Here is a 25300-nt window from a genome sequence, read left to right on the forward strand (position 1 = left end):
GCATCGTTCCCATCCCAGGACCATCTGCCCCCATGTGGCAGTGCCCCCACCCTCAGTGTCTCTAGCACTGCCAAAGTCAGAGCATGCAGCAGGGCAGGAGGAAGGAGCATATGTGTGCCTGCACAGAGCACCCTGTTTTAATTGTCAGTCTTTTGTGCGGTCCAACATGGAAATTCTTGTAAGCTACTTACCAGGAGGTGGGGCATGCTCCACTCATTTGAACAGCAAATGCAAAACTGCTTCCTCAACTTGACCCAGGGCTCCAGGGAGCCCTGGTTGGAAATCCCTGCCTTACATCAACAACATCACCCTCCTGGGCTAACACAACCAGGGGATATCTAGTTGATATTCCTGAATAGAAGAGCTGAGACGTTGTAGGTTAGTAGAGAGAAATTACTGCCACCATCTGTTGTGTTCTTTTTATTGTTAATATTAATTTTTACTGTTATTTTTATTATTTAGGGTATATTGTATATTTTCTTGACAAGATGGCATAGCCTTGCTGGTAGTATAGGGGTTTTGTGTTTTATTGCTCTGCCAATTGTAAACTGCCATGAGTCAGCAGGTCTCGGAGTGGCGGTATAAAAATAAATAAATAATATAGCAAAATAATATAGCAAAAATACAGTCTATTACATAAGAAAATTGTAAACTGTTTCTCCCCAAAGTCCATTTCCTTATACACATTTATATTCAGGATGTTATATTTAAAACTGATTCACATTCAGCATCCTTAGCATACACCTGTATACAATATTTTAAACTGCTTCTCATTCTAAATGTGTCTCCTGTTTGCATCTTTCCATCTCTCCTCAGATTTTGTAATTGATCTGTTCCTCAAATAAGCTGTTCATTTTGCCATCTGTAACAGTGGGCTCGCTGTTACTAAATAAAGTGCTAAAGGCTAAGTGGGCAGAGAGTGGGCCCTGCCTTGCACAGGCCATGCCTGCTCCCACACAGCTGGCCAGGGGCTCTCTGCAACCATTGTTGGCACATTGCTGCTGGACGCTCCCCAGGACGCATGTAAGTGCCCTGGGGGTGGGGGACAGCAAAGGGAGGGCAGCCTTTCCCTTTCCGTTGGTCCCCAAAGCCCTTGCAGAGGCAGCGAGATGGCTTTGGAGGCCGAAGGGAAGCCGTTTTTAAAATAGGCTTTGATACTAGTTATTACATATTTGGCAAGTTAATTTTCCCATTCTCTGTGGACTAATTTCCATTTTGCTGCATAGATATTTCTAGCCTCTGTCACAATGTATTTGAATATCTCTTTCAAAAATTTTGGTAATTTGTTAGACAAACAGCATATTCTTTGCTTCCAAAAGGGATATGAACTTTGGTATATTCTGTATTTTTCCATATATTTCCTCCAGGTTTTGTTTTTGTTTTTTTGCATTTTTACACGTGCACCATTTCAGAAAGATGTGTCTATAAAATTTCCAGCATCTTCCCTTGTAAGTTTTATTTGTTTTCTCAATATCCTTTGGAGTTATATACCATCTAAAAAAGATTTTATACTAGTTTTGTTTTAACACCTGCTTGGCTGTAAACTTTACCCATGGAGGGGTAAAACATGAGTGGCTTCCTGCCTGCAAATGCAGGATAGGAAATCTTGCATTTGCAACCCTCCTCACAGGGAGACCCCTCCCGTGTTCTCGCTCTGTCCCCTCATGGCTTTTTGCCTCCTGACGAGGCTGCAATGGAAAACAAGCTGTACTTCTCCCTCTGCTCCTTGGCTTGTTAATCACAGTAAGCTGTCAATCACAGCACAGCAGTTCTCTTGTGGACTGAAACTTTCTCCCCCAGCCCTGAAATATATATATTTTTAAAGGCTCTTCCACATTGCTGTGTGGTAATGCCACAACACAGATGTATTTTTAATAAAAAAATTAATAAAAATCATTGCTGTGTTGCTATGGAAAAGTGCCAGAACAATACAGCATCTCCCCCCCCCCCCCCCGCTTTGGAATTTGTGTTCTTTTGCAGTTTATTTCTGTCTGGGTGGGTTTCTGGGATAAATTGAAAAACATCACAATTGATGGTGCAAGAAATAGGGTGGGAACAAAAATTGGTATAGTTGCAAAAATCAATGAAGAGATATTAAAATTAAATGGTACGCTTCCAATGCAATTTCACTGCATCATCCATCAGCAAGCCTTGTGTTGTAAGATACTTCAGTGAGAATGCGTGATGCATACTGTTGTATCCAGTATTAATTGCATCAGGCATCATGGCCTTGGTCATCGTCAGTCTCAAAATTTTCTCTCAGAAATAGATGCAGAATATGGGGATGTATTGTACCATGAGAATTCAGGTAGCTTTGCAGAGGCAAAGTCCTCTAACATTTTTTCAGTCTTCATCATGAAATTGATTTCTTAAGAAGCAAGGAAAAGGTCAAGAAACACTTTCTGACCCTGAATGGATTTTTGATTTGGCTTTCTTAATGGATATCACAGAGCATCTGAACACATTGAATCTAAGGTTGCAGGGGAAAAGAAAGTTTCTGTGTGACATGTATACTGATCTGAAAGTTTTAAAGCAAAACTAAACATTTTTGTGAAGCGAGTTAGTGAAGGTAACTTTTCAAACTTCCCATGCTGCAATGAACTAAAATTTGAGAAGGATGGAAATTTACAATTCAGTGTTGAAAGGCACATCAAAGCACTGAACCTCTATTGCTGGTGGAATTTCAGAACAAATTCACTGATTGCCATAAGCTTGGAAAGGAAATAAGAATGTTTCAGAATCCATTTGAAGTAGCACCAGAAGTTGCAAGTAACTTTTTCAGATGGAACTAATTGATTTGCAAGCTAGTGATCATGTTAGAGACATTTACAAAGGAAATAGTCTGTTCGATTTTTAATCTGGTCTACCTGGTATATTTATCAACCTAAAGAGATTTGTTGCTCTCTCTCTCTTTCTCTCTTTCTCTCTCTCTCTCTGGTATTTACCCTATATACTCGCGTGTAAGCCTAGTTTTTCAGCACCTTTTTTCACACTGAAAAAGCCCTCCTCAGCTTATATGAGGGTATATACTGTAATTGAAATAAAAGCCTGCTCCAGCCAGCCAATCGTTGCATTGCCTTTTGCAAATGTGTACTGCAAGCTGAGCTTGCTCTGGCAGCTTGCAGGACATCAACAGTTTGACTGAGGGACTCTGATCTTTTTTTCCTTTTGCCTTCAATGGCAAAAGGAATGACAATGCTGGATGGGAGAGCCAGTAATGATGGAGCATTTCCTACTCTTGGCTTATATACAAGTCAATAAGTTTGCCCAGATTTTGTGGTAAGATTAGGTGCCTCGGCTTATATGCGGGTCGGCTTATGTGCAACTGTATTCGGTATATACCACCCTCCCCTGAGGCTCAGGGCAGTTTACATAAAACACAGAAAACAGTACATGGAACTCAGCTTTTCACAATAACATTAACATTAAACTATAACAGAGGTAACAGAGTATAATGATGCAAACAGGTCCAGAGCAGAACGTAGATGTTGCTGGTCACCTGTATTGATGACAACCCAGCCCAAACCTCCATACCAGTTGTACAAGAGGGCGCATGAAGATGTTGAATAGGATAGGAGAGAGGACTGCTCCCTGTGGGACTCCACAAGTAAGCTGTCAGCGGCTTGATGTGCTCTCCTATTTCAACCCTCTGTCTGCGACTCCAGAGGAAGGAGATCAGCCATTGAAGGGCTGTATTCTGGCGTCGGCAAGGCGGCAAATTAAGAGCTCGTGGTCGACTGTGTTGAACACTGCTGAAAGGTCTAGTAATATCAGCAATACTGACCCTCCTCAGTCCAACTGGCGACGGAGATCGTCCATTAGGGTGACTAGCGCTGTCTCTACCCTATGGCCAGGCTGGAAACCTGACTGAGATGGGTCTGGGACCGAAGCTTCCTCCAGGAATGCTGTTACTTGATTTGTAATAGCCCTTTCTACCATCTTCCCCAGAAACACTAGGTGCGAGACATTTACCTCTGAATGTTTACTTTTGATCTAGATAAGTAGGTTAATAATTTTGTTACATTTTGGTTTAAGATGTGGCCCTCTTTAGGCACTGGGCAGGCTAATGCAGCCCCCATGTGCCAAAAGGTTGGGGGGGCCCTCTATAAACTATATTCTTTTAATTGTCAGTTGTTACTAAAAGTTGGAGTCAGACATCCAATATATTCAAATGGGTAGCAGTGTTGGTCTGAAGCAGCAAAAGAAAGTTTAAGTCCAGTGGCAACTTTAAGGCCAACAAAGTGTTGTTCAAGTTATAAGGTTTGTGCACACAGTTTTTCAGATACATTTAAATGGAAAGTACCAGTCCATATATTGTTCTTAGGAATTACATTCCTTCTGAAGTGAAAAAGGACAATATCTGGTATCTTGAGTGATGTGGATCCCTTTTCTTAACTCATTTGATGTTAATACCATAATAGTTTTGGAGAAAGGCAAGCATGAACCAGGCCAATAAATATTGATCTAGACTAAGGAATCTTACTTTGGTCTCTTCTTTTTTTTCGAATATCATCTGTGGCTCCTTTATTGTCACACAAATCATCCATCCACTGCTGCTGTTACCAGAATATTGTTTTTGCCACTCTCAAGCTACCTAAATCCAGAACAGCCCAGTTGTTTGGACCGCCAGCCAGAAGCTGTGAAGTTTGCAGAAATCACAAGAAAATGATATACAAGATCCAGGTTTCCTTGCAAGGAGATTTTAATAAAGCATCACATTTACAGGAATAGCAGGTTTCAGTTCAATGGGCCTCAAACATACACAGTGAAGCTAGCCAGAACTCAAGATGAGATACGTAACTAAAACTAAATACCTTATACTATAATTCTTGGCTGCAAATCAGGAATAGCACCATCAAAGCTATATTCTAGACACAGAGATCTTGCATCTGGTACTCAAGTGGTGGAGGAAAACAAGTCAGCTTTCTAGACAAGAACCTGGGAGAGCGTGAATGAGAACATTCTCTTTGGAGGAACCTGCCAGCCATCCTCCCAGGTGACTCAGAAATTAAGCAAGAGCTAAAATGAAGTTACAGAGGCATCCAGTCCCGATGCTGCAGCTGCTTCTCTTGATTCTTAGTGGTCTCCAGTAAATGGGAATATAACATGAAATATACTGATCACACCTAAGAAAAGAAAAGAAAAAAAAGAATGGGTCTATGGGTTCTTAACACTTTGGAAAACAAACCACCCACCCACCAACAGTCTCTAGTAATGGACACAAATTGTTAAATATTTTCTGGCCCTGAAAGAATGTGCTCAATGTGCTCCCAATGGAATCATTCCTTTAATTCTGGCAGTTAACATCTGCAGAGTTCCTGTCAGATCACTCACAATATCAACCCAACTATTCACAGCAAAATGCTTTTGGGTAGGCAAACTGAAAGACACATTTGATCACATGCTACATTCCTATGATGAGAAAACTAATTTTAGCATTTGTATGATCTGTTGTCTGTTGAAATAATTGAAAACAACACATAATAGATTCCCTGGAAAAAGGATCTCTAATCAGTAAAGAATGGCTTTGTGCAGCTTGATTTTAAAGGGAACAAAGCGGATAAAAGAATTTCATGTCAATATTTGCAGAAGTATTGAACCTGTAAGTGAATTAGTAGGAGAACCCTTCTCATGCAACTATTCAGTGCTGCAAAAGAGTCTGCCAATTCAAAACAACCTTGATCACTGAAAAAGACAATTTGTTTAAATCTTCGTCTTACAGAAATCTTTTCATTGTGAAGTCCCTTTTTTCTGATCATTTGTAGAAATTTGTCTACCCTCCTCTTCCACTACCACCATTTTCTTCTATGCATATTCCTGCAAGTTCAGCATTTTTCTTAGAATTCAGCACGAAAATTCTTCCACACAATTTCTGGACAGGGAAGCTACCAACTTGCTGGACATTTTCTTTGTCAATGTATGATGCTTTCACAGTTATACTACTCAGTTGTGTTGTCTAAATCTCAACAGTTTAAAGCTACAATTTGCACATTATTTTCTCTATTCTGGAATAAATTATTGGAATGCTGCCACTTTCACTCTGTTGTCTCACTCTACCATGTTTATGTGCGTTTGCAGAAGCAGGGTTCTTTACCTCTCCTGTTGCATCAGGATTCATTAAGCTGATAAGTTTTTGCCTGTATGGATTCCTTAACTATAGACAATCACAACCAGCCAGTCAGGTAACATGTATGCATCCTGATGTTGGATTAGAACCCATGACCATAGAATCCAACTCAAGGTTGGTGCAGATCAGATGTGGCTATGTATAAGCACTGAAGTTACCTAGCCTCTTGAGATGAAGATGGGTTTGTATATGATATGAACCTGGACCTATTAAGGTAAAGGTAAAGGTATCCCCTGTGCAAGCACCGAGTCATGTCTGACCCTTGGGGTGACGCCCTCTAGCGTTTTCATGGCAGACTCAATACGGGGTGGTTTGCCAGTGCCTTCCCCAGTCATGACCGTTTACCCCCCAGCAAGCAAGCTGGGTACTCATTTTACCGACCTCGGAAGGATGGAAGTCAACCTTGAGCCGGCTGCTGGGATTGAACTCCCAGCCTCATGGGCAGACAGCTTCAGACAGCATATCACTGCCTTACCACTCTGCGCCACAAGAGGCTCTTCTGGACCTATTGTATGTGGCTATTACTGAGTGTTAACCACCGGGCACAGCGATCTTTGTATGCACAATTATTTTATTTTATTGACTTGTATTTTTGTCACTGGCTCAGATCCCACCTGGAATTTCCATGGATGTAAGGGGAGTAAATTCTTACCTTTTTCCCCCCAAATGCTCCATAATATTGTCCCCAACAGAATGAAGGTTCCTAAATGGAGGGGAATCCAAGTTCTCCTACAGAAGGGAAACTTGTGAAAATCACCCTTCTCCTTGTACCTATTAAATTTCCAGGTGGAATTCTATACAACCTATATGTACCAATATGGCTACAATAAAGTAAAAAAAAATCAAATAATTGCTAAACAGAACTGGAGTTCCTAATATCCCATTAGCTGAATCCATAACGACTTTCATTTTCCTGTCTTTGAATTACAATATTTTAAACAAATTTTCCTATTTCCGATTTCTCTTTTCAAAAGCCCAATATATATTGAAAGAATCAGGCTTTTGGTTTTTAGATAACTCATTGTTCTTCTAATTCTACACAACTGCAATCCTTGCTGTTATCTAAGTTATCATTTCAATTTGCTGCTTTCAGAAGCTGTGTAAGCATGACTACTGGTTCTAATATAAGAGGTTTTTAAAAAATTCTGTCCAGTCCTAATACTTGTTTCCAGTAATTCTACATGTATGAATATATTAGCCAAATATAACCTCTTTTTCCACATCCACAATACTAATAGCTAGACAACATGTTAATACAGATTTTCTTTACCATCTGAATGAGGGATGAAAACTAAACAGGAAAAGACTTGTGGGCATAAATTTCTCCTTAAATCACAATAATCCAGCTAGTAGGTGGCTGTTTGTCCAGTCTTGCAGTTGGTAAATTGTGACTAACCCAGAGTAATTTACTCTCAAGTCTGTGTATGGTTGAGCTAGGAATATTATGCATTAGGCATAAATCCTTCCTAATTATATTCCAGACCTGTGATAAACATTATTATTAGCCATCATGATTAGGATTGTCATTACAGTACTTTCACTTTAGAACCGTCACACAACTTACATTTAACTTGGGTGATCCCTGAGGTTGGTCCATAAACTGAAGGAAAGTTCTGTTGGCCAAGTCCAGTAGCAGTCTGGAAATCTTATTGTCTACTTCCTTACCCTACTGGCCTCCTTTTAATATATCAGTAAGTCAATGTATGTATAAATGGATACGGTCAGAAGGCAAAATTTATTTAATTATTATATTTATATACCACCCTCGCCAGAGGCTCATGATACTAGCAATGCTCCTGAAGCGAAAACACTTCTGAATCATTACTGCTTGGATGGGGGACCTTCAGGTGCTTCATATACATTGCCCTAAGTATTACATAACAAGAAAAGGCAGGATATTAAATAAATAAACAATATCCGTGCCCCATACATATGTGGTGGGAAGAATTCTTGGTGGTACCGAATTCCACCAGCCTGAATAGGATATCTAAACTGATTTTGCAGACAATTTGGGTGACAACTTGTTTCCTGATGAGTCATCATACAATCCTTCATGAAATGTAAAGCATTATTTTCAATTTTTATCATTATAACCATGTTTTCTACACCAACTTTTCGTATACCATGATCCAGCTATTTCTGCACTACTCTGTGCATAGCCACAGCTATGAAACCTTTCTAGCACTGCACATGTCACAGAAACATTTCTTGAGCCTTTGCTGAAGAAAATGTAAATACGCAGTGAATTACTAAAATCCTGAGAGTTTTTTAGACTTCTGTGTACTAACCAGGCCTGTCGCCATGGTGGTGCAAAGAGGGGCAGTGCCCTATCTATCATTTGCCATGCCCCTCCAATCAGCACTAGGGGCTGGTGTGAAACCTGTCACTCAGTCTTTCAAGTGTGAATTTGCTGTGTAAAAAAGGGAAGACTGAGGTTGAAAGTGTGACTCCTGTCATACATCTTCCCAGGTGAATTCTCTATGCAGTTGACTAGCTAGGGCTAGTCTGCACACAATGGATAATGCACTTTCAATGCACTTTAGAAGTAGATTTTTCTGTTCTGCACAGGAAAATCCAGCTGCCAAAGCACGTTGAAAGTGCATTATCCTATGTGTGCAGACTAGGCCTAGAACAGAATTAACAGGTTAGCAAGTCTAAAGACTCCTGATTTTAAAAGCCTTGCTAGGGTTGGGGGGGGGAGGGAAGCAAAGAGAAAAAGAGAGATTAAGGAAGAAAGGATTTTAAAGTGTTGTAGAAGACTAAGAAGAAAGTAAAGAAAAAGACAGAACAAGACAGTGTTTTACAGTAGTCCTGTAAAACTATTTTTGACAGCAGAAGACAAATAAGAAGGAATTTATGTCCAGAGGTCACAAATCTTTTGCTAATATTGTAACCAACAGGAATCATATTCACAGGGGAGGGTTATAGTGTTTGCGCTGAAGATGGAAAGTTGCTGGGAAAGGATCCCATCTGTGGGCAACTCAGGGATCATGCCACTCACAACCTGGTAATATGCAGCTTATTTATTTTATGTACTTTATATATAGTCTACCTTTCTCACTGAGACTCAAAATGGATTACACAATGCAAGTCAATAATTACACAGTGTAAGTCCATAATTTACATGAAACATCTAATAAACAATGCAGTAAGACTAGGGTTACAGCAATTTGAAACAGCAAACTTAATTACATGTGGTATATCAAAACAATGCAGAAAATGCTATTACAAAGGTAGAAAGTAATGCAGTTTAGAGTAGGATAATACATACAGGAAATAGATAATGTACCATGATAAAGTTCACAGTCCTGTTCGCGTTATAAAAGCTCCTTCCTAAATCATTCCATTATCTCATAGCCCTGTTCTGTTTATTAACATGCCCTCTTGAACCATTCTGTTTTACATAGTTGGCAGAATGAAAAAAGTGTGGAAGCTTTCCTGCCTTCTTCAGAAAGGCCACTCCACAAATGAGAGACACAGCAGAAAATATGTATGTATGGGCAGGTGCTGTTCTCTTCCATTTGTTGCATGGCTCTGCTGGAAGCCTTGAGTTAGTGATTAACAGAGAAAGGAAATATGTGGTGGTGGGCAGTCCCTCCTCCCTCCCTGCCACCCCCAAAACCCCTCCAAGGACTGTGCAGGCCACAGTGGGGCTTTCGGGCGTGGGGGGGAGGTGAGGGCAGCGGGCATTCTGATCCTCCTCCCTCTGTCCCAGCAGCCCAACCAAGGCCTGGCAAGGCTGTGGGAGCCCCCCCCCCCCCCGGCCCTGAACTGCACAGCGGCCTCAAGCAGGCATCCAGCATGGCGGGAAAGCCATGTATTTGCCCTGGCGGCCCCCACAGGGAAAGCCGACAGTTAGGGTGATGGTGGCCCAGACCCTCCCCCAGCAATGCCCACAGCTGGCCCCCTGGACCTCTGCAGGTGGCAGGCAGTACCTCAGGGACCCCCAACCTTCACGGCCCACAGCCACTGCTGGCAACTCAGTCACCAGGCGACAGACCAGGACACACACACTGATTGGGTGGCCACTGTGTGGACAGCCAATCAGGCTGGAGGAGGACACAACCAGGAGCCATCCAGGCGACTTGATTGGCCAATAAACGATGAGGCCAAACTCCTCCCAGGACCTCTTGTACCACATCTTGTTAAACTTCAGAGTTGAACAGGTTTATTACTTATTAGTGTAAGTATGTTCTACATACAAATAGCTTTGTAATATACCGCAAAGATTTTTGCATGATCTATCACAACAATTATTTAGAAGTATAAGTATGACAGCTCCATGCAGACACATAATGGGCCCACGGTGCTAAAAAAAATTGCCCCCTAACAAAAACTTTCTTGCTACAAGCCTGTCTCCAACAATGTTCTGTACTTGGGTTTTTGTGCACCACCCATGATGCTGAGTTATTTTAGTTCAAATCCTGCTGAACCAGTACAGTCTACAACGGTTTCTGCCCAGTATGTGTAGAAAGTTACTGACATTGCAGTTCAGCCAGTTCTACTGGTTATTCTAATACCATCTTTAGGTTACCCATCCAACCTTCCAGGATAATCTCTTAAGTGGTAGGTTCTTTCTGAGTCCCAGAATTAATATTTAGATATTAATCTAATGACCAATTTCCACTTACATGTTGTTCACTCCATATATGCAATATCACTAACTGCTAACAGAAGTCTTCTACCACACACAAAGCTTTCATATAATCTGTTATTACCTCTCCTTTTAGTTCATATATTAAGCTACAAAGGCTCAAATAACGAGATGTCAAGCAGTGTAACAAGTAAAAATCAGCCCAGAAAGTACCAGCAGAGAGTCATCATACAATGTGTGAGTTGTGTTAAGCTTGTAGAGGATCACCTGCAATGACCAAATACGTAATCACATCTTGTGCTTCAGCTATTCCATGGTATTCTTGGAACTGGAATAACTATCCTATAATCACCCAGGGAAGAGCCTCTTGTGGCGCAGAGTGGTAAGGCAGCCGCCTGAAAGCTTTGCCCATGAGGTTGGGAGTTCAATCCCAGCAGCCGGCTCAAGGTTGACTCAGCCTTCCATCCTTCCGAGGTCGGTAAAATGAGTACCCAGCTTGCTGGGGGGTAAACGCTAATGACTGGGGAAGGCACTGGCAAACCACCCCGTATTGAGCCTGCCATGAAAACGCTAGAGGGCGTCACCCCAAGGGTCAGACATGACTCGGTGCTTGCACAGGGGATACCTTTACCTTTACCTTTAATCACCCAGGGACATTTATTTATTTAAAAATTTATACCCCATTGTTTTCTCCAATGGGAGTTTACATTTGCTTTCTTTTTCTCCATTTAATTCTCATAACAAACCTGTGAGGCAAGTTAGTATGACTGACTCCAGGTCACCTAGCAAGCTTCTATGGCAGAACCAAGGTCTTCTGGATCCTAGTCTAATTGTTATATCATGTTGGCTCTCATGATGCTCTTTATAATTTCAGTGACCCAATGTTCTGTTTCCAACTGTGGCCACCTCCAGATGCTAAAGAGAAGGAAAGGGGGGATGGTGAGATACAGAATTCATATTATTGTGGTCTTCCAGCTTTCAGCAGCCATTGTTTTTTGGAAAATCTAGCAATCCCCAACATAATGCCCCCCAACATGGGTGCCAAATGATTTCAGAAAAAGTGAGCAGATGGGGCTTTTTCCCACTAGGGCTTCTGATTGACCATTGGAGATCTGAATTCAAAGCTTCCCACAGGGTCAGAATGGTTGGGGACCCTTGATCTAGACCCATGCCTTCATTATTTTGACCATTGGTGCAAAATGTTTGAGATTCACACTTAAGAAAGGGCACAATGGTATGAAGAATTCTTTGGGCTATAATCCCGTTGTTCCAACATTTAAGAATGGAGTAGATCAGCTTTTACACCCTCTTTTTGAATCCTTTCCAAACACAGGGAGTTAAATATTAAATCAACATAGAATGCATTCTGAATACTCGCTTGCACTAAGGTGCCCAAGTTTCCTTTTCAAGCAACAAGCAAAAGGGTTTTTTTTTTTAAAGAAAAAAAATCCCATGGATCTCTTTAGTCACTTAGATCAAAGCCAGAATGCTTGCCTCTTCAGCCTGTTCTTTCACCATTCTTGGCCCAGGGAAGGACTCCTGTAACCGCATGAAGAAACTATTTGAGCTCCACATTTATTTTACCCTTCAATAAAACCACACCCTAATATTTTCCTGGCAAACGTCACTCCTTTCAACTCAGATGCTTGGCATGTTTTGAATTCAGGTTTCAGGTTAGCTGCATTTTTCCTGCACACCCAGCACAGTGACTTTTGACTGCCCAAGCCAAAAGGTGCTTAGTAAAACATTTGTGTTTAACAGCGTGCCACCCTTGATCCAGCTAGTGGCAGGAAACAAACACTGATACTTGATTACGTAGCCCTTGAGAGAAGAACATTAGCTAGATTATACGTTTATTGTTTGACCCCACAGTTTGTACATGGTCTTGGGCCACAGATTTTGCTGAGGAGACTGAAGTCGGTTCCCAGTTCCTTATTTTTACTTATTTGTTCCTTATTTGTGACTTATTCTTTATTCAAAGAACAAATATTGAGGAGGATACAAAAGCTCTGAACACGTTCAGGAGACTCTTGCCTTCAAGAGGAGGTATGTTGCTTCCTAATCCAAAGCCCACTTCTTGTGCCAGCTGCTCCAAAGTGGGGTGCCTGGAGGAAAATGGCACAAGAAGATACTTGGGCCAGGCTACACCCAAAACAATCTTTGAACCACCTCTAATGACTGGAGACTGTCCCCTGAAAGAAGACATATCCTGCAACCTGATCCAAACACTGGTTCTGGCACCACATGCTTCTGTTTGGGTTGCCCCCAGGAAGCCTCCATTGAAAAGATCTGAATAAGGAACTGGAATGACTGCATGCTCACTGCACTCCACTTTAAAGCTGCTTTTGACTCCATCTCATGAACCAAACTTTGGGGGGAAATGGATAACTCCTCACTTGATCGCCGTCTCCTTTACTTAATACGCACACTGCATAAGGAAACCTCCCTTAAAGCAGTGGTCCCCGAGCCGCGGGCCGCGGGCCGGTGCCGGGCCGCGATGGCTTTGGCGCCGGGCCGCAGCTCCCTCTTCCCGCCCCCCCCCCGAAGCGAGAAGCTCGCCAGGCCGCAAGCAAATCGGCCGCCAAAGTGGCTGATTAGCTCGCAGCCCGGCAAGCTTCTTGTTTCGGGAGGGGAGGGAAGAGAAGCTTGCCGAGCTGCAAGCTAATCGGCCGCTTTGGCGGCCGCTTTGCTGGCGGTCCAGAGGGGCCGGGAGCAGGGGGGCCGCGGCCACCGGCATGGCGGCGGCACAAACGCGCATGCGCGGACATATAGAAACCATGGAGCATGTTCTCTTTCAATGTCGATTCTATAATGAGATTCAAACTAGTCTAATTCTTCCATTGCTAGGCAGATTCCCAGGGCGCTCAGCTGTACACAGCTGCTGATTGGCAGCATGGGGGTGGACTGACAAGCGGAGGGGCTTAAAATAATAGTCTTAAAATCCCCCATTAACCCCCCCCCCGTTAAAAGACTATAAAAATACCCAACACGGCGGAAAATACCAGTCTCCCCTACCCGAACAAGGGCATTGGGGGATGGAGGTTGATGATGACTCCTTCAAACCCCCCAGGGGGGCAATGTTCTTCCTTGCCAATCCCAACCTCAACCATAGACCTGGCGGAGGAGCTCCGTTTTACAGGCCCTGCAGAACGCTGACAGCTCCCGCAGCTCACCCGGGAGCTCATTCCACCAGGTGGGGGCCAGGGCAGAGAAAGCCCTGGCCCTGGTTGAGGCTAGGCACACTTCTCTGGGGCCGGGAACAATCAGTAGGTTTTCTCCCGCAGAGCGTAGAGCCCTGCGGGGCACATAGGGCGACAGACGGTCCCTCAGGTATGTGGGTCCCAACCCGCGTAAAGCCTTAAAGGTTAAAACCAAAACCTTGAACTGGATCCAGACAGCAATTGGCAACCAGTGCAGCTGCCTCAGCACCGGCTGGATCTGGGCCCTCCAAGGTGTGGCAGTGAGGACCCTAGCAGCTGCATTTTTCACTAGCTGAAGTTTCCGGATCAAGGACAAGGGCAGGCCCGCGCAGAGCGAGTTACAGAAATCTAATCTGGAGGTGACCGTTGCATGGATCACTGTAGCCAGGTGGTCAGGGGACAGGTAGGGCGCTAGTAGCCGGGCCTGACGAAGTTGGAAGAATGCCTGGCCCGCTACTCTCTTGACCTGCGCCTCCATAGTCAGGGAGGCGTCGATGGTCACCCCCAAATTCCTGGCCTGGGGCGCGATGGTAAGTTGCGTTCCCGCCAAGGTGGGTAAACGCGCTTCCTGTTCCTGCCCCCTTCTTCCCAGTCACAGGACCTCCGTCTTGGAGGGGTTGAGTTTCAGGCGTCTCTGCTCGAACCATTCTGTCACTGCTTCCAAACATCTGGCAAATGGTTCCGGGGGGGGGAGTTCGGGTGGCCGTCCATTAGGAGATAGAGCTGGGTGTCATCAGCATACTGATGGCAACCCAGCCTAAAGCTCTACACCAGCTGGGCCAGAGAGCACATAAAAATGTTGAACAAGGTGGGGGTGAGAACCGCGCCCTGGGGGACCCCGCAAGGGAGTCTATAAGGACACGAGAACTCTTCCCCCACCGCAACCCTCTGGGTCCGGTCTTGGAGGAAGGAGCGTATCCAGCGCTATGCTGTGTTCTCTATCTCCATGCCGGCAAGGCGGTGGACCAAGATCTCATGGTCCACGATGTCAAAGGCTGCTGACAGGTCAATAGGACCAGCATGGCCAACCCGCCTCTATCCAGCTGGTGACGGAGGTCATCCAGCAGGGCGACCAGTACCGTCTCTACCCCGTGGCCAGGACGGAAGCCAGACTGATATGGATCAAGTACCGAAGTTTCTTCCAAGAAGGCCAGGAGCTGGCATCACAAGCTAGGTGCCAGTGTGGTGTTGTGGTTAAGAGCGGTGGCTTCTAATCCGGCAAGCTGGATTTGATTCCCCGCTCTTCCACATGCAGCCAGCTGGGTGACCTTGGGTTTGTCACTGCCCTGATAGAACTGTTCTGACCAACCAGTAGAATCAGAATCAGAATACCTTTATTGGCATAAAAACTAAGCAGTAATATCAGGGCTCTCTCAGCCTCAGTTGCAGGGAAAGGAAGGGAAGGCAATTGGAAGCCACTTTGAGACTCCCCCTGGTAGAGAAAAGTGGCATATAAAAACCAACTCTTCTTCCAACAGGCTTGTATTTCAAAGAAAATTTGAATAACATATTCTGAATCACAAAATAAGGTTTGGACCCACACATACAATATACCTCTAAATTCAGATAACTCACTCCTCCAAACAGATATATGCTGCTTCTTGTCCAAAGCCCAAAGTTCATCAGTCACAATTATTATAAAGTTATTAATTGTGCTGTGCAAAAACTGTCTGCCCCATGGAAAGTTGTTTATTTCAGTATTTTCAACTGTGTTTCCTTACTGATATATCTAAACATTTGAACAGAATAACATAAAACAGCTTGGTGTAGTGGTTAGGAGTGTGGACTTCTAATCTGCCAAGCCAGGTTTGAATCCACGCTCCCCCCACAAGCAGCCAGCTGGGTGGCCTTGAGCTTGCCACAGCACTGATAAAATTGTTCTGACCGAGCAGGAATGGCTCTCTCAGCCTCACTTCCCTCACAGGGTGTCTGTTGTGGGGAGAGGAAAGGGAAGGCGACTGTAAGCCACTTTGAGACCCCTTTGGGTAGAGAAAACCAGCATATAAGAACCAACTCTTGTTCTTCTACACAGACTGGACAAAACTGTGGTATTATCTGGGCAACATTAACCATGACTGATAACCTCTGTTATTGGAGGAAACCCTTCAATTCGTCACACTGGACAGAAGAATGTGAATATTCATATTTCTACTTCTTGAACCTTTAAGATTGTTTTAGATTTCAGTCCCCTTCTCATACCAAAAAGTTATAGAATTCTCATGTGAAAAATCATATAGTTACTAGGGGCCAAGCCTGTTGCATTCAGGAATGCAACAGGCGCTAGATTAGGGGTGTGGAGTGGAAGAACTCTGTGGATGGCCTTCCCCTCCCCCAGAATCTGGAAAGGCTGCAGGCAGCTGTTAGAGAACTCACTGGCAAGGTCAGCTGTCATGTAGCAGGGATCTGCAGCCTCCAAGCCTCAGAGGGAAGGAGGAGGGGGTGGTCAGGGGTGGGGGATGGAAGGCAAGCAGGCAAGCCGGTTGGAGGAGGCGGCACTCAGGGGCAGGACAGCCACCCTGAGTCGGTGTTAATCACTGAGTAGCACTTTAGCCATGAGACCAGCTCCTGCTCCAAGGCCTCACCAGAAATATATAGTGGAACAGATTCCCTAAACTGTATGGTCATTGGTCAGAGGGCAGGAGCAGGCAAGAGGTTCAGAAGCCCACAAATGGCTCTGCTGTGCTGTTGGGAAAAGAATTTCTGGATTCAGGAGAAACAGGAAACCAAGAGAAGCGAGGAGGCACCAGTCATTGAGAGAAAGGGAACTGCTGGATGCTGGGCAGGGTCAAGTAGGCTGGTGGGAAGAAAGTGGGCAAAGCTACAAGGTAGGGAGGAGTATAAAGGAGAGCAGAAAAGTGGAGGTCAAGGAGGAAGCACACCGCAGCTCCAAAGGTTTGCCAGGTGGAGACCCAGCTGAGAAAGAAAAGGCAGTGGTGAAGGAATCCCTTTCCCATCTGAGACCTCTTGATGCTCTCAGGCCAAGCAATGGTGGAAAGTGGCAAGCCCTGGGAGGGGCCAAACAGGTCTGACACACCTGAACCTTCTCTGAGGAGTGCTGCTTCTCAGCCAGCAATTGAATTACCTTAGCACCAGTGCCTATAGGCACATTTGTCCAGGGGAACACATTACTGGAGCAATTAACACAAGAATTGGGCTTTAAGTCAGGAAGCAGCATAAATGTCTGATATGTGGTGGTCCTAACTTTATTTTGGGTAGCAGAGGTCATGTAGCTGTTCCTTATTAAAATCTTCTTTGTAATACACATTTCTGGATGGCACCCAAAATAGAAGCTCATGGTGCCAGAACCAGTGCTTGGACTGTCTTTTTTCAGGGGACATTTTCCAGAGTATCAGGATGTGTCATTTGGGGTTGTCCAAAGATTGTACAAAGAGGTACAGCTAGGACTCCCCACCTTAGAGCAGCTGACCACATGATCTGGGCTCTGGACCAGGAACTAACATATGTCCTTTTGAAGGGGAGAGTCCCCTGAAAATGGGGGTGTATTTTGTGTGGGGATCCAAACTTACTTGATAGGATTGCTTGAAGACTTGTTGGGGGAGCTTTTGCTTGGTGAGCCTTTGACAACCCCTTTGAACATCTTAAATGTAACTGAGCTCCCCTCTCCTTGCATCCAAAGACTTTTCACAAAAGGGGCAAGTATATCATAGCTGCTAATGCCGGCTCTTGCCTGTCAAGATTGGTTTTATACTGTCCTTAATATCTGTGATTTGATTCATGAATGAAGAAGAAACTGAAAGCTGGGCACTAACTTCAACCTTCTGTTTTGCTATGAGTACATGAACTGGGAGAACACCAGATGCCTCACTTTGCCAACCCATGTATCTGGAAACGCTCGGTGAGTGGTATCATATTTTGCTAAGCCCTTAGTGGGCAGAGAGTGGGTGGGGCCAGTCCGGGTGATGGGCCAATTGGAAGGAGCAAAGCACCTTCCGATTGGGCCCTCACCAGCAACAGCCAGAGCTCTGCCCAGAAGCCAAAACGACCACCATAAGTAGGCAGTCAGTCCGGCTGCTGGGCTCGCCGCCAGGGAGGGGTACAGGGATGGCAGATGCAGCGGGCCTGCTCGGAGGCCCATGGGGAAGCCGTGACATCGGCTGGGAGGGAGCCAGGCAGGGAGGGCTTCCCCCGAGGCCTCCGAGCAGACACACCACATCTGTGATGCCATGGGAAACCATGGTGTCGGCTTGAAGGAGGCTGGGTGGTGAGGGCTTCCCCAGAACAGCCGCACCGGCAGTGGGGGTGGGGGTCCTTTCTAAGCCCATCCTTAGGGACAGACTTTGAATGTAGTTTATAATAAAATAAACATGTCCTAATGACCACTCCATTCATTTTTGGGAAATGGCTGAAAATGCAACCACATATTGCCTGTCATCTCTTGTTACCACATTGCAGATACATGTCTTAGGCCTGATTTAAATTTAATACTAATGAGGAAACGGAATTTCAATAAGTAACAAGGCATAGGCTCAGAATCTTATTGAAATGTTGTAATCTTTGCAAAGCATCTGTGAGTGCTCAGTTTGCTCTCAGAGATCCACAGCGCTTATAGATACAGTAGGAGCAGTCTCCCAGAAACAGAAGATCTTTGCCTTTATCTGCACAATAGATTCATGCCTGTGCATCCATCCCGCTTTTCATTAGGTTACATTTCATTTTTCAGTATGTAGCTCAGGATAAAAGTATATGATCAAATTATGGCATGTTGAAAATATTAGCAGAATGTATTTGTACATTATGTGATTGTATTGTGTTCAATCCATGTTTGTCATTCCGTCACAAAACTTCCAAAAGAGGAACATAGCGGTACTTTAGACTCCTCAGTGCTGGGGGTAATTGCCACATACTACAGCTAGAGTGATCTGAGTGTTCAGCCCCAGCAAAGTTGCTACCCTTGGGCGGTGGGGGTTGGCTGCAGATTGCTCACAATTACAACTGATTTCCAGACTAGTTCCACTGGGGAACATAGCTGCTTTGGAGGATGGGCTCTGTGGCATGATACCCCCCGGAGGTACCACCCTAAACTCTGCCCTCCACCGACTCCATCTCCAAAATATCCAGGAATTGCCCAACTCAAAGAGTTGGCAAACCTACTTTTAACCTAGAATTTTATGTACCAATAAACTTTTAAATTCCACCAACACTGCTGCACAGAATACAGGACCTTCTGTTTAGGGCAAGCTACAGTTTGGTTCTCCAGAAGTATAACAGTAAATTATTGTTGCTGGCCAAGCTAATTTTACCGGAAAGATATTTCCCTATCAGAAAACACAGGCAGGTAGCAACATATGAGATATGGCCCTACCATGAACCTGCATTGGGCTTGTGAGCATGTAGGCTACTTAATATGTGTCCTTGAGATGAGCAAGATGCAGATCATACATTAAAGTATCCACCATTTCCTACTCGGAGATTAATTTCTGTGTAGGAAATGATAACACCAAAAAAAAAAGAGTTGTCAGAAACCATGTCAATAAAGCTGAGTATGTCTCTGCTTGTACTGAAACATTCTTCAGAATACCAGGGCGGGGTCTCCCATTCTCCCTCTGGGCCTTTACTCATTCAATCATAAACTGGTTTTTCTAGTCATTTTTTTTGAAGACAAATTTCCATCTCTGCTCTTGATCACCTGCAGCTTGGGGAGGAGCCATCCAGATTCTGCTCTTAACAGTCCACAGACCTTCTAGCCCTTCCTGTCACATTATCTCGACAGGCAAGAACCGGCTGAAGCAGCTATCCCATTCTCACCCCTTTCGTGAAGAGCCTTTGGATGCAAGGAGAGGGGAGCTCAGTTACATCCGAGATGTTCAAAGGGGTGGGCAAAGGCTCGCCAAGCAAAAGCTCCCCCAACAAGTCTCCAAGCAAGCCTACCAAGTAAGTTGTTAACACTTTTAAAGTCTGTCTTTAAGGTTTGCAGAACTGGAGGAGTAGAAAAATATCACAGTCAGGAGGTCAACTCTAAAGGGGAACTATAAGAACAAGGGTAGGATGCTGCCTAACAACACTTGCGAAGAAGCACTTGCCAAGTTCTGGGGGCAACCTGTGTTATTTTGTCTTCTCTATACCAGTTCCCCCCCCCCCCCATAACAAGCTCTCTTCTATTCAGCATGCACAAAAAACAATATATGTGTGGCTGTTGAGTCCTGTTGGAAGTTTGAGACCATGTATAAATGCTAACCCTGGTTTTACCCTGGTTTTGTCTGTAGCCCATGAAGTCCTGGGTCCATTGGAAAAGTTTGTCTGTGTAGTCCTCTGTGTAGTACTGTGCGAACTTAGAGATAAGGAGCCCCAAATGCAAGGGGACCTTGAAAAAAGTGTGCTTGTGACTGCTTGCAAGTGGAATAATATAGTCAGCATTTACTCAAGAATCCAACAACTGGGTCAGAACACCAAGAAAGATTACTTTGCTGTTGTTTTTCTTTAATGTTTCTAGTCCTCTTAGTTGAGAGATGTTTGGAGAGGCGAAACAGCATCTGTTGATAGATCAGGAATCAAAAGGAAAATGTGTACTTGGAGAGCAGGAAAGTGGTACTAAAACACATATTCTGTCTGTCTTCTCATTTTCCTTCTTCATTAGACAGGTATTAGAAATATTAGGAATATATTAGGAATATAGTCTTATCAATGCTGATAGGTTTCTTCAGTTCACAAGGGGGGGGGGAGTAGTGCAGAGATCCAGATACAGAAAATAGTGTTAGGAGCAACATAAACTCCAGCTTCACTAGCTGCCAGATTTCCCTTCTCCGTGCTGCTGTTTCAAGACTTCTCCAAGAAGCTTGCGATTCTCATGCATGTATAATATGCGCAATGCAATGTGAAAGTTCATTAAACAACTGGCCTAAGTGGGAGAGATGAGTAAATCAAGTTGGCAGGTAGTAATATAGGAGAGGAGTGATTACTTTAGATAAGGAAAAGTTTCTGGACTTGCGGTTCCTTCTGATGAATGTTTCATCGCTCTGTTGGGTAAATGCCCAAGAGGGAGGTCTTCGATATGCCTTCCCAACAGAGACAATTGTGGAGACGCTGTAGACTTAAGAAGATGACGGTAGGCTAGTAGATAACAACCAATTGCCTTCTAATTCAGCATACTGTTTCTGAGGGGAATTTTTTGTCTCATTGCATTACAAGAAGAGTTGGTTCTTATATGCCGCTTTTCTCTACCCAAAGGAGGCTCAAAGCAGCTTACAGTCGCCTTCCCTATAAGAAGTCTTTTATACAGTGGAAGTCTTTCTTTTATACAGTGGAAGTCTTTTCAAAAATGGAAGTCTTTTTGAAAATACAGTGGAAGTCTTTTATGCAGTGGAAGTCTTTTTGAAAATCTTCTGGTGGACCTGGGCCCATGGATTGTGTAATATGTAGTTAGGCACAAGTTATATGTTGGAGTGTTTATGGGTTCACCAGTCCTAGCTATCAGATAAAATATGGGAGTTATGTGTTGAAGCTTAGGGTTGGATCCAGAGTAACATTTCTCTAGGCACGTGGACTTCTGCCTATGGAATACATTTTCCCCACCTTCTCCTTCCCTCAACAGCTCAAAATCCTATTTTTATGGGTTCCCTCTCACTCAGCAATAATATTTGAAGGGAGTATTTTGAGCTACTTTGAACAGGCAAGGCAAGATACTGGTGCTCTGTGGGCAAGAGTCCCTGAAGAAATGTTAGTCTGGACCCAACATCAATTTCCAAAGTTTGTGGGGGTCTGATTTGGATTGGGACCATGCAACATGGGGAGAAGCGTCGTCTGCCTTTCTTTTGTGTTTTCCTTACCTAAAAGGACCCTAGAGATATACTACTTGCCAGTTTGGTGTAGTGGTTAGGAGTGTGGACTTCTAATCTGGCGAGCTGGGTTTGATTCCCTGTTCCTCCACATGCAACCAGCTGGGTGACCTTGGGCTTGCCATGGTGCTGATAATGCTGTTCTGACCGAGCAGTAATATCAGGGCTCTCTCAGCCTCACCTACCTCATAGGGTGTCTGTTGTGGGGAGAGGAAAAGGAAGGTGAATGTAAGCCGCTTTGAGACTCGTTCTGGTAAAGAAAAGCAGCATGTAAGAACCAACTCTTCTTTTTCTTCTTCTTTACGGGGGGAAAATCACAAGTAGCTATTAGTACAGCTAGACACATATACAGTGCCAGATGTAGTGTGGCCCTGAAGAGTCTTTCCAATCTTTATAACACTACTGTAGTGAAATATTATGGGCATTTTCGCACCCATTAAATATAGTGTGTCATGATTGAAAGCTGAATATTCTGGCCCCTGTACATGAGGTCATCCACATCCAGCTGGCAGCTCACTACATCTTCCATTTTAAAGCACTTTTTTGGGAATCGCAGAAAGTGGATTCACCACTCCAAAAACCACAAGCTACCGGAGAGCAACCAGCAGAAGTAAGGTATGGAAGCTCAAATGTGCTAAAGGCACCTGCTTCGTCCCGCCCTCGCACCCACCTCCCTCTCCATTGTTCCCAGGGATGGGAATTTCTTTTTAAAAATGGCAACATGCCTGGAGCAATGAATAGGCGAACACGCGTGTAGGCAATGCCAGAAATAAAAGAATATTTTATTCAACAAAGCATGCCTCTTTAAAGTTTCCACCTCACCCCCAAAATCAGGAACGATATTCATTTTTTAATTTATCAAGGGACTCATGATCCCATAAGGGGAGGCATTCAAAAATCACTATGCATCTATGATTCCGTGCATAGGCATTGCAATGGAGGAGTATGAATTTAAAAAAAGAAGTGGGCATCACAGGACCTTTAAACTGCGTCAAAATACGGAGGAAGGGGATTGGTTGCCTGGATTAATTGACAGGCGGAAGCGAGTTGTGTATAAGGCGCATTGGTCTCTTCTGCCTCTTCCAGCAGCAGATGAGGAGGGTAAGGTGCGTGAAAAGAAGACAGACAAAGATGAGACAACAAAAAGGTGAGAAGGGCCTGGGAGGCTCAATATAATTTAGCGCTTTGCCATTTTGCAGGTGTTGTGCTATTTTTACTAATGTGCGGAAATTCCCTCATATTAGTGTGCTGTAGTGGCTAGAGTGTCAGACTAAGATCTGGAAGTCCCAGGTCTGAATCCCCACTGTGTCCTTGGAACTTGCTCGGTGACTTTAGGCTACTCACTCTGCCTCACCTACCTCACAGGGTTTTTTAATGAGGCTACAGTGTAAGAGAGGAGAAGGATGTAATCAGCTTTGGGTCCCCACTGGAGGGAATAGTGGGTTACAAATGAAATAAATAAACAGTTTAAAAATTAATGCTGGCCTGCCACCTTTAGAAGAGTGTAACGCTGCCTAGGATAGTTAGTTTGTCACCTGTCCAAGTGTAATGGATGTGGCAGGGGTAATAGCTTTGTCATGAGAACAGCCTGACTTGTATTCTTGGGGGGATTTTATTATTATTATTAAATAATAAAATATTTGTGAGGCATTGTAGAGGATACAACTTGCTCTGAATGAATGAAAACATTTTTTTATAAACTAGAAAGTACACAAACTGGGAAATTCAAATGAGTAGCCGTGTTGGTCTGAAGTAGCATATCAGAAAATATCAGAAATAAAACTTATAAGAAAGTTTCACACTGGTATGGAGACAGATGGGGCCGGCAGTAAATAGTAGGGTGTGAGCTGTGGCTTTGACAGTTTTATTTCTGATATGTCTTTGTGAACTACAAATGGGCTCGAGGGGTCTGATTGGCTGGTTTGGCAGGGAATTATCATGTGGCTGTGTGTGGATGCTATGACACAGTTTACTAATATAACAGGATTAACTTGCTTATAAGAGCCTCTTGTGGCGCAGAGTGGTAAGGCAGCATAAATGTTCTCTGAAAGCTCTGCCCATGAGGCTGGGAATTCGATCCCAGCAGCCGGCTCAAGGTTGACTCAGCCTTCCATCCTTCCGAGGTCGGTAAAATGAGTACCCAGCTTGCTGGAGGGTAAACGGTAATGACTGGGGAAGGCACTGGCAAACCACCCCGTATTGAGTCTGCCATGAAAACGCTGGAAGGCGTCACCCCAAGGGTCAGACATGACTCGGTGCTTGCACAGGGGATACCTTTAACTTGCTTATATATTCTCACTGTTATGATGGTCAGTTCTTAGTCTGAGGAAGAGTGCTTGCACTCGAAAGCTCACGCCTTGATTAAATCTTTGTTGGTCTCAAAGGTGATACTGGACTCTGATTTTATTGAACTGGGAAATGTTGATGATGCAAGGAAGGTAGTGCTAATGTTGTTAAGATGCCTTTTGTGTCCTGTGAGTGAGCAAGCACTCTGCCATAATGTTCACAAAATGGAGTTGGGTTGTGGGAAATTTTGCTCATCACCAGGGAGCTGATAGACACCATCTATTTCATGCATTTATTTAATTAAACCAAAGGCTATTTCAAGACAGGGTTTTTAAATGCCTGCGATAGTCACACAATCATCTTCCCTACTGTTGGGTAGCAAAACTGAGAGACTATCAGAGTGGAGTGAAATACTGTGTCCTGTTCTGGTGACCATATCTCAAAAAAGACATTGCAGAGCTAGAAAAAGTACAGAGGAGGGCAAGCAATATAATTAGGGGGCTGGAGCACCCGCCCTATGAGGAAAGACTGAAGAGTCTGAGGTGTTTTGAGTTTAGAAAAGAGATGACTTAGGGAGAACATGATAGAGGTTTATAAAATTATGCATGGGGTAGAGCAAGTTAACAAAGACCAATTTTTCTCCCTCCCAAAATACTAGGGGCCATTCCGCACAACTTAAATGTAGCCGAAGTCTTACCTTTTGTAAATGCTATTAATTTAACGTTCAGCATGACGTCGTAAACAAACCGCAAAACTCCCGCCAAACTCCAGCAACATTCGGAATTTTATAACGCTTAGGGGGAAATCCAGAAAAGTGGATTCTGCCCCCCAAAAAATGCTACACTTCTGAGCACAAGCCGCAACACATCAGCGAAAGACATGTGCGTTCTCAAAATAATGGTGGAAAGAATGTCCCTCCCTCACTCTCACCCTCAAGCTTCCAAAGATGCGATCGCCATTTTAATAGTGGAATTTCTTCATTTCGCACACCTTCAATTCTAGCGGAATATTGAAGTCCCAGTAGCGGTCTATTCATTCCCCACAGGTTTCCGGAATCGCAACAAAGGAGGCAATATTTTTCCGTGCTTCTTCCCATCCCTGGCCATCAATCAAACAGAACAACCAATGAACTGTTGGGTTGGTGCTCCCCAAAAGCCCCTTTCCCTTTAAAAACTGTTTTTTAAAACCCGAATACACCAGTGGCAATGAATATTTGTTCATTCAATGTCTCAGAAAGACCTTTTTTGCTAGCGTAGGAGCTGGCACATAATTGTTTACACGCTCTTCAAGTAAAAAAAAA

The 25300-nt window shown here is 44.0% G+C and overlaps 2 protein-coding genes across 2 annotated transcripts in view; one reads left to right on the plus strand and one right to left on the minus strand.

The window, feature by feature from the left end:
• Window positions 1-4716: 4716 nt before the first annotated feature.
• Window positions 4717-25300, minus strand: part of CDK3 (cyclin dependent kinase 3) — an 82177-nt gene continuing 61593 nt past the window's right edge. Inside the window, exon 8 of the mRNA XM_077327746.1 lies at window positions 4717-5126. Within this exon, the coding sequence (XP_077183861.1) occupies window positions 5121-5126 (6 nt within the window). The 3' untranslated portion in view covers window positions 4717-5120. The remainder of the gene's footprint in view (window positions 5127-25300) is intronic.
• The window catches only part of EVPL (envoplakin), a 47934-nt gene continuing 42271 nt past the window's right edge, over window positions 19638-25300 (plus strand). Inside the window, exon 1 of the mRNA XM_077327740.1 lies at window positions 19638-19813. Within this exon, the coding sequence (XP_077183855.1) occupies window positions 19710-19813 (104 nt within the window). The 5' untranslated portion in view covers window positions 19638-19709. The remainder of the gene's footprint in view (window positions 19814-25300) is intronic.

The sequence above is a fragment of the Paroedura picta genome, chromosome 3 (genome assembly GCF_049243985.1).
Source record: "Paroedura picta isolate Pp20150507F chromosome 3, Ppicta_v3.0, whole genome shotgun sequence".
NCBI classification, from domain to species: Eukaryota; Metazoa; Chordata; class Lepidosauria; order Squamata; family Gekkonidae; genus Paroedura; species Paroedura picta.